This window comes from Corvus kubaryi, unplaced genomic scaffold (genome assembly GCF_017639235.1).
Source record: "Corvus kubaryi isolate FWS band 111438036 unplaced genomic scaffold, C.kubaryi_AGA036_p1.0 37382, whole genome shotgun sequence".
Classification (NCBI taxonomy): domain Eukaryota; kingdom Metazoa; phylum Chordata; class Aves; order Passeriformes; family Corvidae; genus Corvus; species Corvus kubaryi.
The window spans coordinates 5,578,157-5,595,613 of record NW_024581124.1 but is presented as its reverse complement, the minus strand read 5'-3'; the positions used below and the strand labels follow the sequence as shown (position 1 = coordinate 5,595,613).

Genomic DNA, 17,457 nt, shown 5'->3' with positions numbered 1-17,457 from the left:
AGTTATGAATTATTCCACCACTCCTAAGATACACTTGAATATTTAGATTTTATCATCTCTAGTAAATCAAGAAGGTAAAATTAACAGTAACAAACGTTTTTCTGAACAGTTAAAAGAAAGATATGATCTCATTATCTTTTGAATTTTATAAAACAAGTATTATTAAGCATTGCAAACTTGTTAGAAGATTTCAGTGGGCTGCAAATTCCTACTCAAGGATGCAATCATCCATCTGAGAATAATGAAAAAGAATATTAACTTATAAAGCTATGGGGCAAACAGCCTACAAGCTCGAAGCCAAAACCATGGTGCATCTGTTTCCATTAGTAACTGAACTGATATTTTGCCTTGTGATATAGAAGTTGCCACACATTTTCATGCAATTCTACAGCAACTTGGGATGGAAAAGATGAAACATATATGCCTCAAAAATGAAAGTGACTAAAGAGATAACCTGAGAGTGGGCACTGCCAGCGAATCTCAAAAGAATAATGACTGCGTCATAACGGTGCCCACAACCAAATCTATCAAGGAAAGATGATGTTTACATTTTTAAAGTTTAAAGTTTATTAGTTTTGCCCCAGTAGTACAAGCAATACAGCAACTCTCAATCTTAAATTGTTTTTAAGAATTAGGCAGAGCTCTGCATTAGGTGTAGAACCAAAAATCCAACATTATGCTGTCACCTTCGATCTGAAAGCAGACACTCAAGACAAAAAGCCTCTCTTTGATCCTCTCCACCAATCTTCTTCATGTGGTCCCTGAGGTTCCAAGCATAGAGATTCCATTAATGTCAGTGGAAGCTCACAGAATGGGAAAAAGCTAAACAGCAACCAAAAATAGCCAGGCAGCTCTGCAGCCCTAGCACAACACCCTGCAAAAAATGTACCAGCCAGATTTTAATAGCCTGTCATTCTCCCTGCTGTAAGGGCTATGTGCCACCTTCTGGCCCCATCACACAATAATCCATCAAACTCTCACTGGCACAGCAGAGGTGACCTAAGACCACACACTCCTAATAGACAAAATCCCACTGATAACCAGTGAGACAGCATTTGAAACACTTTGAATCCTTCCAAATAGCTGCCTACAGTCCACACAGAACATCTCTTTCTGTCCACTCTCCTTCCCAAAAACACTCATCTGAGAAAGGTCATTATTTCTGCATTTGACTGGAGACAAGAACTCTGGAGCTCTCTCAGGTTACCACAATAATTAAGAGAGACTCTAACAGCATGTTTCCATGCCAAAGGCCCTGAAGTGCAGTATAGAGAACATAAGAAAAATAAAGTAAAACAAACAGCTTACTCCTCAGTGGAACACTGCCAGCTCCCAGGTGAAACACAACTGTTATAAAATTGCATGCAGCAACATGAGAAGTGTGAAGAAGAAGCAGAAAGGAACATCATCCAGTTGACAGCAGGTTACCCTGGCTGGATTTTGATCGTAGGAATGTTGAATAAATCAGCACTGCAGAAGTCTTCTGCAATATCTAATGGCAGCCCAACATCTCATCTCTTCCATGGACTCACATTAAAGCTACAGATTTGAAAAGCCTACAGTAAGACCAGAAGACCCAACCCAAGCCCACAGCTGCTCATGAGCCCACTGCCTCTGACCAGTGACAGAGGCTCAGAAAAAGGCTGTAAGAAAGAGAGGATGATAGAGCAACCCTTGGTAGCATCAGCCATCTCCTCCCAAAGGAACCCAAACCAGGACGTTCGCAAATTTTCTGAGACCAATCACACCACAAACCCCAGAATCAACCCTGTATCCACAACTTGTATCCACAAGTGTGGCAACTACCTTGGAGTTCAGTAAAACTGGTCTTCACAAAAAAAGAAGAAAATCCAAGTTTATCCTATTCTGGCAGACAACATCAGTGACAATCCAGAACTGGCTCAAGTTCGCCTTCTCAAGACATGCACTGATTACACTCTGACTTCACAACATTAACAGGAAAAAACATTGCAAGACAAATTTTCCATGAGATACTACAAGCTGGCTGCTTTTGTATGCACAAATTTTACATGTGCATACTCCCCTGAATTTGAAGTAAAAGTGTCTGCACTAGACATATATACACATGCATGAAAGAAAAGGTCATTTTTTGAAAGAGAGGCCCACCAAGAAATTGAGAGAAAAGCAAACAAATTTAATGTATTTCAAATTATGGCAAAATCTTGCTTGTAGAGGGCAACAGGGAAGAGGAGAAAGACAATATCCATGTCACAGGTCCATCACTCATAATCAAAATTACTTATTCAGCAAGACTAAGACTTAAAAGAGTAAGTTGATTGAAAAAAGGATGGATTTTTGTGTATGCTTAGTTTTGAGCTTGGGTTTAAGTAACAACAGTGATGTTTAGGAGGACATGAGAGAAACTAATGTGGTGTCCAGAGACCAAGAGAGAGGGAAATCAATGCATAATGAATGTACCACTTGAGAGAACAAGTGCAAGGAGAGAAGTGAAAGACAATTTACAGAGAATAAAGACTGGAGTGGAGGGCGAAGGGCAAGAGAAGGAGAGAGAAAGGTTCCAGTGAAGTTATGCAGTGATGTAAAAGGAGAAGATACTTATAAAGGGAGAAGCACTGAAGATACTAAAAACCTGGTTAACTGGCATTAACTTAGTGAGCAGTATTTCAAAAAGGCTGTAGAGGAACAGTCAGGATGTAACAGAACAAGTGCCATGTAGCAGCCAAAACCACGTGTCTACAGAAATCGTGGCTGTAGAAATCTGAGGGATGCTGCCCAAACACTGATTCTGTGTGTCCCTGCACAGTGATGGGAGATACCTTAATTACTTCTCCATAACACCACCAAAACAGACTCCAAACACTTCACACATCCCCCTGGAAAGTCATCACATGGTGCAGAAGAGAACTACAGCAAAAACAGTACTGGACAAGCACTAGATTTGACTGTGACTGGTAAAATTTTGTTGTTTTCCTACTGAGACAATAACTGAGAACTGAAATAATGCTTTTTCTCTTCTGGATCATCACAGTTTCCACCTGAAGAGAAGCACACTCTATAAAGAATTTCCCTTCCATTTGGCATGTGAGTCAGATAGGCAGCATCCCCTGTCCAATATCCCAGAGTGAGACATGTTACCTCAACCAAATTTTATCTGTGGTGAATGTTTACCATATGAAAACTTTACGTATTAAACTTTGCCCATGGTAACATACAAGTGCAAACATCCTGGGACACTTTCCCTGCATAAGCACAAGTTTGCTCCCATCCTGGGAAAACAACAGTTAGATTCACACAGAAAAAAAAAAAAATTTAAATCATTCCCTGACACTGGTAGCAGTTATAGCTTCCTCCCCCTTGAACCTTCAGCTGGTCTAACATCTTGAATCTAATCTGGCCATAAACCTCAGAATGGCACAATGTGTGTGTTTCCCAATCAACAGCTCCACTGACACCAGTTACAAGAATGGAAAAGGCCAGGTTCCTAGCTGATTTTATCACTTTACCACAGACTTTGTAGCAGAGTTATCATCCTTGACTCACCAGTGGGAACCAGTAAAGTGGGAGATGAGAACCTGTAACGGTGCATCGTTCATGTGGAACAGCCCTGTGGGGTCACCAGGGCACAGCTGGGCTCCTACATGAGTACCCCTCAGAATCCCAGCTTACTTTCCCCCTCCCCGTATTTAGGAGGAACCCCTAAATGCTGCAAAATGCACCTTGGCCCGTAACAACTCACTGTGCTGACAATATTGGGCTCACTTCCTCCTTGATACCACAGCTGGGATCGCGCTCTCAGTGCTCTGCAGAGTTACAAACACCAATAGAAATCTACTGGTTTAAACTTAATCCTGAAAAATTATGGCAGTGATGGAGAGGAAAATACCCTGAGGCCCTGGTGAGCACTATAATGATGCCTTCCGTAAGAATGATCCCCATTCTTGTCCAAGGGGTTTGTACTTTCGGGGATTTACTGGATCTGCTGCTGATCCCAGATTCTCAGACAAACCTTCCATTTCCCAGCAGCCTGTGATTTCACTCCCTCACTTGTCTTCTTACAGTCTTCTCTACCTACTTCACCCTCACACTGCTAGGGTATAACAGCATTTCTAGGACTACTCCAAAAAATTACTTGAAAACAGGAGCAGAGCAAGATATTTTATGGGAAAGGTCCTTTGTTGAAATGTTCCCCATTCACAGCCCAGCTGAGAACTAATTCCTTACACTTTCTGTGACCAAACCTGTAATTAGAAGGTATTTCCTCATGGATGAGTTGAGACTGGTCAAGGGTTTATCAGGCTCAATTGAAAATACAGGACACGCTGGTTTTACAGACACCCATAAACAGAATCTAAACACTAAGAACACTTCTAAAGCACATAAAAACCACTTTCAAACATTACTAACATGATATGTGCACAAACCAGAGCAAAAAGGTCACAGGAATTGACCTGTTTTACACAGCTATGCTCAATTCACTGACCTGGAACAGCCTTTAATTAGGCATTTCCATACTCTTAAAACAAAGGCAGAAATAATGCCCTTTCACATAAATAAGAGATTTGCAAATAAGTTTTCCAAACAAAATACAAGAGAGCAAAACCCCTTGAATCTATGAGGTGCTTACAGAGACATTATTCATAAATGCCTTTCAAATCTGGCATGGAGCCTAAAATGTCTCAGTGTTGGCATTTCTGTACTCGGGGCTTTCCTAAGAAAACAGAAACTACAGTCAAAAACCCATTTGGAATCACTTTGTGTCAGCCACCATGTTACAGCTGTGTCCTGTCCAAGCTCCCACAACCTGCAGTGTTCCAGCTGCTGAACATGACTAAACTGACATACAGAAAGTCTTACTTGTAGGAGGCTTCTCACAGGAGGATGGAGATAAATAGAAGATGCAGTAATGGGATCTAAGCAAACAGCACAGCCACACTCAAACACCCAGTTCAAACAGTAACGGCACATTCTGACCTGTTTCAAGGGAAGATCTAATTCCTTTAACGGATTAACTCCTCCACCCTCAAAGTCATTTTCCCTGTCATCTCCCAGGCTGATTCTTACCAAATACTTACAAAGGTGCACATTTGTGGCCTTCAACTGATCCTAACAACACTCCCCAGATGAGAAGAACGTTGTCCCTGTCTCTGCATGACTTGCATTCTCTCTGTCTCTAGGGTTAAAAAATAATCATCTTATCTCACCAGACTAATTAATTCCAGAGCTGAAAAACTACCAGCCTGCCTTTCTGTCATGTAGAAAGTCTACGTATATTTATTTCCCTGGTAAGATCCAATAGACAGAGGCAATGTGTTAAATTAATATAAACAAACTTACAATCCCATAATAGTAATGGAAAGCAAAGTCTGATATCATCTTAAATGAGGACTGTTACACATTCCACCATCCTTAATCCAATTTAGGCAGGAGCAGAAAGGGCTGAAGCATCAGCCTTCAAAGCAGCAACTATTTGGTGTCTTTGCAAGATGAGCCTGGATCATGCAACACAGCTACTGAGGTGGGCAGCAGTGTAAAATTGAGTGTGGCCAGGCTGCTGGAAGATGTCCAGATTCAGCACCATCTCCACCAGCAGAAATTCTGAAGAGTTATAACAATGAAGCTGCTTCCCCAAGAAGCAATCCTGAGGGAGCACAGCACCTGCTCTTCCATGGACTGGAATCTCTCTTGAGTTCCACCAGGGAATCAAGACCCACCTCTGGCTACAGACAGAGGCAAAGAAGCAAGCTACTGAACTGCAGGTGAAACCTGCCAGAAGAGATCACAAAAAGAGAAAATTGTCTTTCCCAGAAAGCTCACAGCAGCAGTCAGTACAGCCCTGATGAGAAGTGGTGAACTGACAGCTCCAGAGGCCCAACTCCTCTCTCCTTTCTCCCAGTACACACAAGTGATCACTGCACACACTTCCTCACAGTACATTTTGCATCAGTCTTAATTTCTGGAAAACAAAGCACATTTAGTCCCTGGCCATTCTTCTGCCACAGCAAATAAAGATGTCAGTATGGGGTTTTGGTGTGAAGAATACTTTTACAGAGAACTGTTAGTAAAACACAATCTCAGTCATTCCAAAAGGTTAGTTAACAGGGATACCTGAAGGAATGAAGAACGTGTAGCCTTGTTTCAGCTCAATTCTTTGGCACCGTTCCACCCTGTCTCCCAGAAAGATATCACTTTGCTTTCCTGAGAGAACCCATTCTTCATAAAGTTCTAGATTCTGCAGAGTAGGTGGAATCAGCCAGAAGATCTAAAAACAAAATTAAGATTTAACTATTACCAACAGTCAACAAAAAGAAACAGCTGAGAGACTCCACCAAGGCTACCGTGTGTTAGGCAAATGAGCTGCTTTCTGCATGAAACACCTGTTTTCCAGGTGTTGTACACAGAGGCATACACAGACAGCAGCAGCAATTAGCCCACGTGCTGGAAGTGGCTGGGTAACTGTCAGTTGTCATCTCTCTTCCAGAAACATCTTACTCAGAAGCTGCCTGTGGTTCACCTGCAGTTCAGAACAGTGTGTTGGTACAGTACAACTGCGCTGGGCTACAGAGAGGAGCAGGATCTGCACCACTGATTGATTTCAGTTCCCACCCTACACTGTCCATACTGCAACTGGGAAAAACATCATAAACCAGAAAAGATGTGAATGTAGCCATACATGCTGCGTATTTTAAGGCTTCTGTACCCTTGAATGTTTCAGTTCTGGCTTACTGTGCCTGTACACACCAAAGGAACACGGAATCTCTAAAGGAACAGAAGCTTTAGCTACAGGAGACTTGTGAGGGCACTCTGACACAGCAAGGGTACGCACAGCCACATCTCGCTGCAAGACACTTCTGGACCACACAGCAACAGCAAGCCTAAAAGCACCACCACTAGCAAATAACACATTTGGTATTTCAAATAAATCACTTGTTTGTTTCATAATGGTGAGTGGCATCCTTCTAGTTCAGCAAACTCTCTGTATATCAACAAAGCTGCTGAAACAGTCTGATCACTGGCTGATCCCCTCAAGGAAAAAAAAAGAGAAAGATAGGAAAAAAGAAAAGAAAAGAAAACAACCCCTCCCCTCTATGAGAAGAACAGAGAAATAAAACCAAATATCAAAAAAGGTTCACCTACCTTCCCCCCACGGAAAACGTGATACCACACTGAAGTGCCACCAAAATCAATATGAAAATCAGTGAAGCATCCTTTCACACTCATCAAACAGTACCTGCAAGCAGAGTGAAGGACAAAAATGAATCAGTCTGAAACAGTATTTTTCACATCTTAATTTGCAGAGGTTAACTGCCTGTGCAATGCTGCTTCCACCAATTAAGTTTCTGCATTTACAGTACGGGGATTTGTCTCATGAAGATAATGAGGTTTCTGCTGAAAAATGCATATCTCCATGTCTGAGTTTGCTGTTCATATGAGAGGAATTAAAGCTTTCGGAGTTAGGGAATAGAAAAACATTAAAAGTTAGGCTGTTCAGAAATATTTCTTATGCCACTGCCAGTCCCTGGGGTGATCTGTTTAATGCTCTCCTTCATCGCTCCAGAGACACAACCTTCACCAAAGTTGTACACAAATTGCTTCAAAGTTTTGAAAAATCTAATTTGCTTATAAATCCTCCTGAATGTTCTTTACCTACTTGCCACTCATGCCATTTTTGCAAGGATTAGGGGACAGAAACCTCATTTGGCAAACTAACTCCTTTTTGTTCACAATTCTAGGCATTCTGCATCAAAATACATAAAGGACCCAGCTGGCAGCCACACTAAGTATCAAATCCACTATTTTTTATGCCATCTTGATACAGGTTTTGAGCAGTTTAAAGTCTGCATTGCTGGAAAAGACACAAGATCTGTGGTCTGGCTGCAGGAATCTCCAGCCTGCAGCCACCATCTGTAACTAATGGCCGAATCACAGCCGCCCTCCTCACTGTAGGCACCTTTGCAAACGCAGGAAACACACACCACTTAACCCACTAACCTCTTTTCCTTGTTCCGGTCTCCGTTTCATGGCTTTTTTTTTTTTTTTTTTTTTTTTTTTTTTGGTTTGGTTTGGATTGGATTGGTTTTTAAGGGGAGTTATGGAAACCCTACCGGAAGGGGATTTGTTAAAAAAATAAATAAATAAATAAAAGGAAAAAAGGTTTGATTTAAGTGTGTCTTTTTCTGCTCACATTCAGGTAGGAGAAGCTCAGCAGTATGCAGCCGGCGTGCAGAAGTCCCTGTAGATGATAGGCTAGGAAGGACCTTACCATGTGTCTGCAGAAGGCTGGCAAATCAGAGCCACTCTGGGTCCATAAGAGCCGCTGCCTAGCAACCACATCCCGAGCCGGAGTTGACAGAATGATACGCAATGCTGTCATGAAGACAGTCAATTTGTGGGCTTCAAAAAAGGTCCTGCGCCTTCATCTCACAATTAAAACCTCTCCTTGTGCAATTACACGTCTCTCCTCTTGCCCACTCTGGAATTTTTTTAATTTTTTTTTTTTAATCCTTCAGAAGCAGGAAGAAGCTTTTGCTGCCCCTGGGGTATTTCAGATGCTTCAAAAATCACAGCTAGCCAAGAAGCTGTCTACACTCTCAATATGCTCCATTTCAAAATATGAGTCCTTCCCTCCCAAACACTTTTTTTTAATTTCTCCTTTTATGTTTTCTCTACCAAGATGTTGTTGATTACAAGTCAGATAGAATTTAAAAACAATAAAAGAAGCCCAGAAAGGAAGTTGCCTTTCTTCCAGCCAAACTGCAAAAAGTCACAGATTGAATAATTATTGCTCATTAGGAAAAAAAAAAAAATCAGCATGGAAATTCTCAGCTTGTAGGCAGTGCTGAGTATTAGAGGTTCATGTTGTTTTAAAGTAAAAAATTCAAATCCTTATGGAGTCAATTATTTTCAGTTTCCAAAAGGTCAGATGTAAAATACATCACACAAACAAAAATTTTCTAGACAGTGCTACCTACCAACAATCACCCATTGAATTAAGATATTCTGGAAGAGCAAACATGGCCTGGGCATTAGCTGGTTTTAGGTATTCCTCAGTAGTCAATAATCTAAACCTGAAGCAGTCAAACTGTTTATGTTCAGAGAGGAAATAACAGGACTGAATCCTGTTCTTATTGAATTTGTCAAATCAAAGTGCTTAAAATTTAGTTTGGTGAGAAAGCACTGAAGCAGGTATTACTGTGAACACGCAACTCTTTCTTTTCCTTGTTTTTTCCCATTTTCCCCTCTGTTTTCTTGAAACTCCTCTAAACACAATTTCCACTCCAATAAAGGTGGTTTTAGTGAAAGAGTCACATATGGCAATTAATAAAAACCTGCAAAGCATTTGGAAAATAAACTGTTTTTCTTTCCATCCACAAACAAGCCATGCCTTAATTTCTGCTGGTAATCTCCCAGGCCTGCTTTTGTCCAAACCCAACAGCTCCCGGCCGGCTCAGGAGCCTGCGGGAGGATCTTCCGCCATCCAGCTCTCTCCCTGGTTGCCAGAGTCTGGCACAATGCCTTTGCATTGACCTCTACAGCTTCCTCTTCCAATGTACACCGCAGTCACATGGTCCCAGCACACTCCATGCCACAGCTAATCTCAGGTACCGCTCAGCTCCAGCCTCAGCCAGCGGCTTCTCATCACCAACAGCTGCTAATTTGGGGAACCACTCAACTTTTCAGGGTTTTCCATAACAACAGTGAAAAAAAAAAAAAAAAAAATACGGAGGGGGAAAAAAAAAAGCCACAACACAGCATCCATGTTGAAAGAAATCGAGGAACTACATCCCACTGTGTGCTGTGGCCACCGTGCTCTGGGCCAGGGCAGGTACAGTGGTTACAGGAACACAATCCCACATCAGGCATGGGGAGACAACCTGACCAGAGTTACACCCTGAAAACACAGGCGACGCAAAAGATGCCCCAAGTTGAATATTTTCACAACTGCTACCACATCCAACCCCTGAACACTCCACTTTATCTCCCTGCACAGCCTCAGTCAGGGTTTTAAAACATGCAGCTGCTTGTAATCTGTTGTGGGGGAGCTTCCCTTCCCGATTGAAGAGTTTGGTTTGTGTTCTCCACAAGGCTGATATCTGCCGAGTTAATGTATTGTTATTTTGGAGGAAGGATTTGTGATGTGGAGAAAAGGGGAACTTCCCCCTCCCACTGCCGGGGCGCCCCCCCCAAAAAAAAACCCCCAAACATCTGGGGAAATTTGTTAGAGAAATGATGCGAAGAAATATGGAGTAACCTGCAAACTCACGAGGAAGAACAAACACAAAGATCCAAAAAAAGAGAGGGAGATGATACAAATGAAGCTAAACCACTAAGCAAACACAGCGAGCTGGGAACACAGGAACAACACAGACACCACTCCATAAGCCAGCGCAGAGCCCACACTCCCAGGCAAACCCACAATGCACTCGCCACGCATCGCTACAAACCCGCAAGCAAACAGAGAAACAAAGACAGCGAGAGCCGCGCCGGGATGCGAAGGCAGCGCCGGGCAGGGCAGGCAGCGGCAGCGTTCATGCACATGGGCCCGGGGAGACGCGAGCGGACGCACAGGCAGCAGCATTACCCTGAGCTCAGCTCCTTCTCTCCCGCAATAGGCACCGCGCACCATACGGCTCTATTCCCTCTGGCATTGCGAGGGCTCCCCTGCCACTGAGCTCAGCCCATAAACCACTCCCAAACCCCAGCAGAGGCTTCTGTTTTTTGTTCGGGCCAATGAGAAAAGTATAGCTCACTCTTCCTTCCTCCCAGGAGCAGCGCCGGCTGGTTGAAATCCCTGAGCCTGAAACCGAATACCACAGACCCATGAGCCAACTGCAAGTGCCAGCGCGGGGAAAGGCGCGGGCCTCGCTCCCCATCCCCGGGCGGGAGCGACGCTCCCGGTGTCGGGGGAGAGTGGCCCCCGGCAGCATCCCGGCATCGCGGGGCCCTTCTGCCGGGCCTGGGAGCGGGGCTGGCAGGAGGCAGCAGGAACAATAGCTACCTCGGGGCGCCTCGGCCCGCACCGACAGCGCTCCCACACTGGGGCCCTGCAACTGGAAGCCACGAATTGCGCCGCAAGACAAAAGAAACCATTGTCACCCGGGAGGCACCGGCCCGGCTGCCGCCCCCATCCCCGCCTCACCGGCAGCGACCGGCCCCGCCGCGGCGGGGAGGGCCCGGCTGCTCCGCGGGGATGAGCCGCAGCATCTCCTCACGGAGGGCTCCGGCTTCCCTAGGGGTGAGCCCTGGCTGCTCCTGCGGGGATGAACCCGGCTTTTCTCAAGGATGAGCCCCGGCTCCCCCGTCAGGGGTGACGAACCCCGGCTCCTCGCTCTCGCAGGGCTCCCCAGCACCCAGCCGTGGCCGCCGGGCCAGCCCTGCCCGTGGAAGGCCGCTCAGAGCTGGCCGCAGCGGGCCCTGTGCCCGTGCCCTGCCGGGACCCACCTTCGCCCCGTCCCCCTCTTGGGGAGCGGTACCGAGCGCTCCCAGCCCGAGGGAAACAAACCAAATCGTCACACTCCGTGGTCACCGCACCCTGTGCGCGCACCGGGCACTTCAAACGCACATGAAAGGCCCGGCTCATGCCCCGAGGGGGTTACCGTCCGAGTCAGTCACACACAGAGACAACACCCGAGATAACAGAAGCCAATTTTCTGCCAGGCACCGGAGTGTTTGTGAAGTGCCTGCAAATGACACTCTCAGACCACACTGGGACCAAAGTAAGCGACAACACTTCCCTCGTCGCACCCTTGCCCGGTCCCAGCCCCGGTGGGACAGGAAGAGCGCGCGGGGTGGGCGCACATCCGAGTGTGCCGCTGCCACGAGTGGGGACCGCACAGGGACCCCTGGTTGACCTTCCAGATTTTGGCTTCCAACAGCGCACAAGCGCTGGAACCTCAGAACTTCAAGAATGAAGAGGTTTGTTTGTTTGGGGTTTTTTTTTTGTTTGTTTGTTTTTGTTTTGGTTTGGTTTTTTTTGATTGGAAGCTTAAATTTCTGAAGAGGTTACCCACCACCACAATGAACTGAACCAAGCTGCCAACTCACTGCGAGCCAGGCCTGTCTGCCCCTGGAACAGCAGTTTGGTATCTGTGAGAGCACGACTCGTTTCTCCACCCTGTGACAAGGCTGTTCACTTCCAGGGTCACCACAAACTGTTGTAAACACTGGTGGTTATCTGAGTTACATGTGTGATGCTGCAAGTCCTCCAAGTTCTACCCAAAGGAGGATTTGTCACTCATGCACTGATCTGAAGACATCACATTTTATTTATTTTGCTAGCTTGAAAAGTCTTAAGGAGAACTCGCACTTATTGGTCTAATTTTTTTTACTGAATTGTACTTATAGAGGTTTTGTATCAAAAGCAATCCACAAATGGCATACAAAGTGCAGACAAGTCTCTCACATGCGTAAACCAGTGCCAGGTTGCCTTGTGGGACCTGCGAGCTCCCTCGATTCCCTGTCTCCAGAGGCACCCTGGGCGTCTAATTAGACCACAGCTCAGCAGAGCATTTTAGCATCTGTTTAAATCCATCCCTACTTAGTAAAGGAATGAATAGAAAGGAATGGATGGCTGAACAACAGCCTGGGAGAGGAAGAATAGAGCTGAGGACATGCTAAGGGAGCAGCATTCTTTTGTGAACAGGTAGATGTTCCACGCAGGATACCCCATCCTTAACTGAAGGACAGCAGCAATACAGAAATCTATTACAGCAGTGCTTAGGTATTTCAAGTAATAGGAAGAATTTTGAAGGTAAAAAGGATGCTGCAGTGACTAAATCTTTCATTTTCATTTGTTCCACAGCACAAACATTACCAAGTTCTTAAAAGTGCCTGTTACTGTTTCATGTCCTGAACAGTAGCTATTCACTGCCACTGCATTGCAAATAATCTTGCAAGGCTACAAACACAAAACCTAATAAAGAGGATAATAATTTCAGCAGAGCCATCTCGTTTGATAAATGAAAAATCAAATTAGTACTTTTTTTTTTTTTTTTGGTTGGCTCAGCTGTATCCAGATTGCTTCAATTCTGGATGAATTTAAACAGAAAAACAAATCTGAGCTTGTTTTGAGCGAACTGAAAACGGTTATGGTGATATAACAAGCTTCTGCCCCTAAAAGCTGATGTTACAACAGCACTGCCTTTTTCTGCTGGCTCTTGGTTACACAGTATCTTCCCACTCTGATCCAGGATCCCATGTCTGAGAGGCTTTTCTCCGGAACTTGCATCCTGGGATGTGAAAGAGGGGACATAAACTATTTCCTTGCTTAATTCAGTCCTCTAAGTCTCCTATTTGGTAAGCAGCCATTTACCTACAGACAGAAAAATAACTTCATTACCCAGAATTTTTTTAAAAAGTTAATGGTGCAAGTCCAAGTGCGAGGCAGGGTGGTCTCCAGCGCGCGCGGTGCTCCTGGTAACTGAAGCAGCAGATGGAGCGTTCTCTAACTTCACTCCCAGCACGGAACTCGACGTGCAGGAGCCAAGACAGACATTTGTGTCTGGTAATGCCATCTGTGTCTGCGAAACTGCAGCGCTCTCGCTGGAGTGCTTTTTGTTTGTAGGGAACACGTTAATGGTGGGGATGGCATACTGCAAACTCTCAGAATTATGGGAATGCTAAGAACAAGAATGGAATGAATCGATCCCATTTCTGAGCAACAACAGTCATTAATAAAGCATACGAGTATTGATGATTCACATAAAAGAATGGGCAGCGTGAAACAAGTGACAGCACTGACTTGTGGCTCCACAACTGAACATGATCTCCTTAATAAGGGCTCAAACCCTCTGGACACTCACAGCAATAGCTGGGACCAGTATCTCTACAGGAAAGTGTCAAGTTGAATTCCCAAACATGGAGAAAGCCAATCTCTTGAGGAGTTCATCTTTAAACCAGACGAGTTCATGCAAGAGCAATCTCTTGAGAGTCACTGAGCACACAGCAACAACTTCTACCTCAGGACAGCCCCTGCCTGGACTGCAGTTGAAGTTCAGAAGATAATTTTTAGGAGTGGCATCATTTTACGCTCACACTGTTCTTATGCTCCTGCCAGGGCATCAATGCCAGCCAGCAGCCAACAGCAGACAGGTTACTGACAGCCACAGATCTTTGTCCTGATCTGGTACAGCTTCTCTTGTGCTCACAGACTGTCACTGTTTGTTACTGGTTTTAGCTTTGTGGCTTCTTCAGACTGATGAGGGGTTTGTGCCAACAGTGCTGTAAATCATCCTTCTCTAGTCTTTCTGTGAGATGACACTCAGTAGCAACATCTTCATCACTCCAGCTGTATCACCCTCGCCTTTAACACTCATGCCTGGTAACTCCTTTTCCCAGCATCAAACTCTATTGTCACATTTCAAGCATTCACAATCTTTCAGTGTTTAGCTTCCCTGCACCTATCACATCTACTAGTTTATCAAGCTGTCAACCTCCACCTTCCCTTTGCCAGTGACAGCAACCTCCACAGCTCCATGTCTGCTTCTTCATCAGGCATCTCCTGCCTTTCTACCAGGCCACCCTCCACAAATGGGAAAAACTCCATGTCAAAATCTGTTGAATTGGTACGTCTCTAAAATCCCTTTGAAACCTACCATCTGGCATTTCATGATGCAAGCAGTGAACTGCAAGCACATACTCTTTTTCTGCTAAATTCTGTTAGTCATGTTGCTACCTTATCCTTCAAACCATCTCTGACTTGTTCTGTTTACTTGCTACATCTTTTTCAGCATCTGGAGTGTGCCTGCTCTAGGAAAGGAATAATTTTCTTTACTTCTTACCTTGTACCATCCATGAATCCTTAGGCCCTGAATCATGATTCAGTTTCTTAGCTCTGGCAAATTACAAAGAATGTTATTTGCTGACTAACCACTTGGGAAGCAAGTGTTGCTCTGCCACTGGTTTATTGTGTGACCTCAGGCAAGTCACTTAGGACATTTCCAAATGCATGGGGCACTCCAATCCACAGTCAGTTACCCTAAGGAGCAGTTTGATCCTTTCAAAATGTAGGAGTATCTTTAGCTTCCACTGAAATCAATGGTGCTGAGCATGTCCCCCCAGTGCCTGTCACAGAGTCTCTTCTTTTATGAAGACCTTTACTTTACCTTCCAAAATGTTTATTTTTACAGAACAAGAGCAAATGCTACATATTACTTCCTGACTGCACACTCCTTTGTATCTGTTAGTACCAATCTATTTTACAGTTTGGAAGGAGTCCTGAGTGATTTGCAGAGCACCAGAGGTCGGTTCAACAGCAGAGCCTGGGATGTTGCCAGCATTTGGTCTGGCCAATAAAACACAAACCGCAGTGAAGGGCTTCCAAGATTACCTGTTCATCAGCCATACAGGTCATTGCATCATTATAGGAACCCCTATCTCAGCTCTACTCATTCCCAGGAAACTTGCAGTGCACATTTTGAGGCCCCCAAATAGTTCCTTTTTCCAATCATCACATAAAAAGTTTCAAGGAAGACATTAAAGCAGAAGAAACAGTGATGTGAGCCTATGCTTACCCAAAAACTATAGCTGAAGTAGGCAGAACCAGGACAAACTTCTCTTGTGTTCAGTCTCAAACCTGCCCTGAGTGGGTCCTGAGCCTGGATAGTCAGTCCAATATTTGCCCTTGCTCTTGAAAAAGTGAACAGAAAAGTAAACTGGCAGAAAGGGCAGTGAGAGAGTTTCTGGGAAGTCACACACCTATTAAAAATGGACTTGAAGCTCATTTCACAAAACATTTCTCAGCTAATAACATCTGTCATTAGCAGTTTAGAACCTGGGAAGGATTGGAGCCCAGCCTACAGCAGGACTCTGACTACACTGTGTGACATATCTGTGTGATGTGAGGTGATTTCTTTGGGCAGCACTTTCAGAGAATTTACTACTTAAGGTCAGTCTGCCACTTTCAAAACAGAGTTGCTTAAAACTGAAAAATAAAAATGCACTTTTCAAAGAGATTTGATTAAAGACTGTATTCAGCAAAGTTAAAATGACTTAAGGCAGTCAAGAGCAGAGCTTTTTAAATACTTACTTTTTCACTTTGGGGTATTTCATCTCTGAAATAGCATTGGTAGCATCCGTCTGTCTCTCCTTCAAATGCTGTGGCCACATATTATCCACCCAGTCGACTAAATCCACCTGAAACACCACCAAAATCAACTGTTAGCTCCTGAACACACGGTAGGACATATTCTCGTTGGCTAAAACTCCTCTAGTGACAGCAGCAGATGCTCACAGACAGGAAGAACCTTGCTGTTCAGCAAAAGTCCCGTGCACCCAACTTGTTAAGGTGCAGCATTTCATCACCACAACTCAGCCCTTTAAAACCCAGGGGAAGGAGAGTTTTACAGGCAATTTACCTGGGTGCAAATTTTGTCTCATGGGCACCTGTGAGCACCTTCTCTTGTATTCTGTCTGTGGCATTTTTGTAGCCAACAGCCTAGAAATTGCATTTATGAACATTAAAATGCAAACATAAAAGGGATGATACTATTTTAATATCTTCCATTTCAAGGAGGAAATAGGACTGATTCCATGAATATCACAACTGTATGTGAAAACAAAACTTGGCTACTGCCCTGATTCTGAGATAATTCCCACATTCTGATATTGCAACCCAGAGTTTACACAGCAGGGAACCTAAATCAGGTATTTCAGTCTTACATGGGCTCAAAACTCTGCAGAATTCAAGGGGACATCTTATACAAAATATATGGGAGCTGACTTTACGTACTGGACTTCCACAACACCCTCTCTTATACTCCCATGGGAATGCAAATGTCTCTTTCGGTGAAATCTAAATATTCCTGCTTTTACAAACAACTGTGCACTCAGGCCATTTTCAACAGCTATGAAATAACCATTTACACGAGATAACAGGTACCTAACAGCATTTTTAATTTCTAAGCACCCAGGAAATTTGCACAGATGTTTTAAAAGCTCGCTGAGCACAATGTGTTTGGGCAAACCGGGATCAGTTGAACACCAGAAACTCCCCAGAGCACCTTCAAATTACCCGCTAAGTGTCTGAATGACAGCAAAAATCTGAATGAACTTCTAAATATGTGTTTAATATTCAATTTGCGATCCACGTTTAAAAGAACAAAGAAGTCTAGTAAAGAATTACTTCTACAGATCAGCAATTAGAGTTGCCATTTATTTGTGACCTGTTCAGGCAGAAGTGTGGTGTTCCTACTGTCTTCTTGGGTAAGAGATATCCCCAGCTAAAAAACTACTGTTGTAACTAGAAAAGGACTTAGAAACCAGGCAAAAAGTGTCTGAAAACAAAACATCATAGAGCTGTAGTTTCACACCCAGCTACATGCTAGCACAGCACACATAGATACATTACAGAGATAAATGAAATCATCTTTACTTATAAGGTCACGGTTTCACACCAGTGACTCCATTGCGAATAAAATCACAAAAGCCCTCTACCTTTAAAAAGTATGTACAAATCTACCCCGTTCCTCTACTGCCAAT

The 17,457-nt window shown here is 44.1% G+C and overlaps 1 protein-coding gene across 8 annotated transcripts in view; it reads right to left on the bottom strand.

The window, feature by feature from the left end:
* KDM2B (lysine demethylase 2B) overlaps window positions 1-17,457 on the bottom strand; it is a 108,326-nt gene that overhangs the window by 65,587 nt on the left and 25,282 nt on the right. For 6 of the 8 annotated variants that reach the window (XM_042035116.1, XM_042035117.1, XM_042035119.1 and 3 more), the window contains exons 6-8: window positions 16,007-16,113; window positions 7,117-7,210; window positions 6,088-6,241 (exon numbers count right to left, since the gene is read on the bottom strand). In XM_042035116.1, coding sequence (XP_041891050.1) covers window positions 6,088-6,241; window positions 7,117-7,210; window positions 16,007-16,113 — 355 coding nt within the window. Of the gene's footprint in view, window positions 1-6,087; window positions 6,242-7,116; window positions 7,211-8,164; window positions 8,182-10,561; window positions 10,680-16,006; window positions 16,114-17,457 lie in introns of those variants that run through there. The other 2 variants (XM_042035122.1, XM_042035121.1) reach the window with 2 other exon arrangements.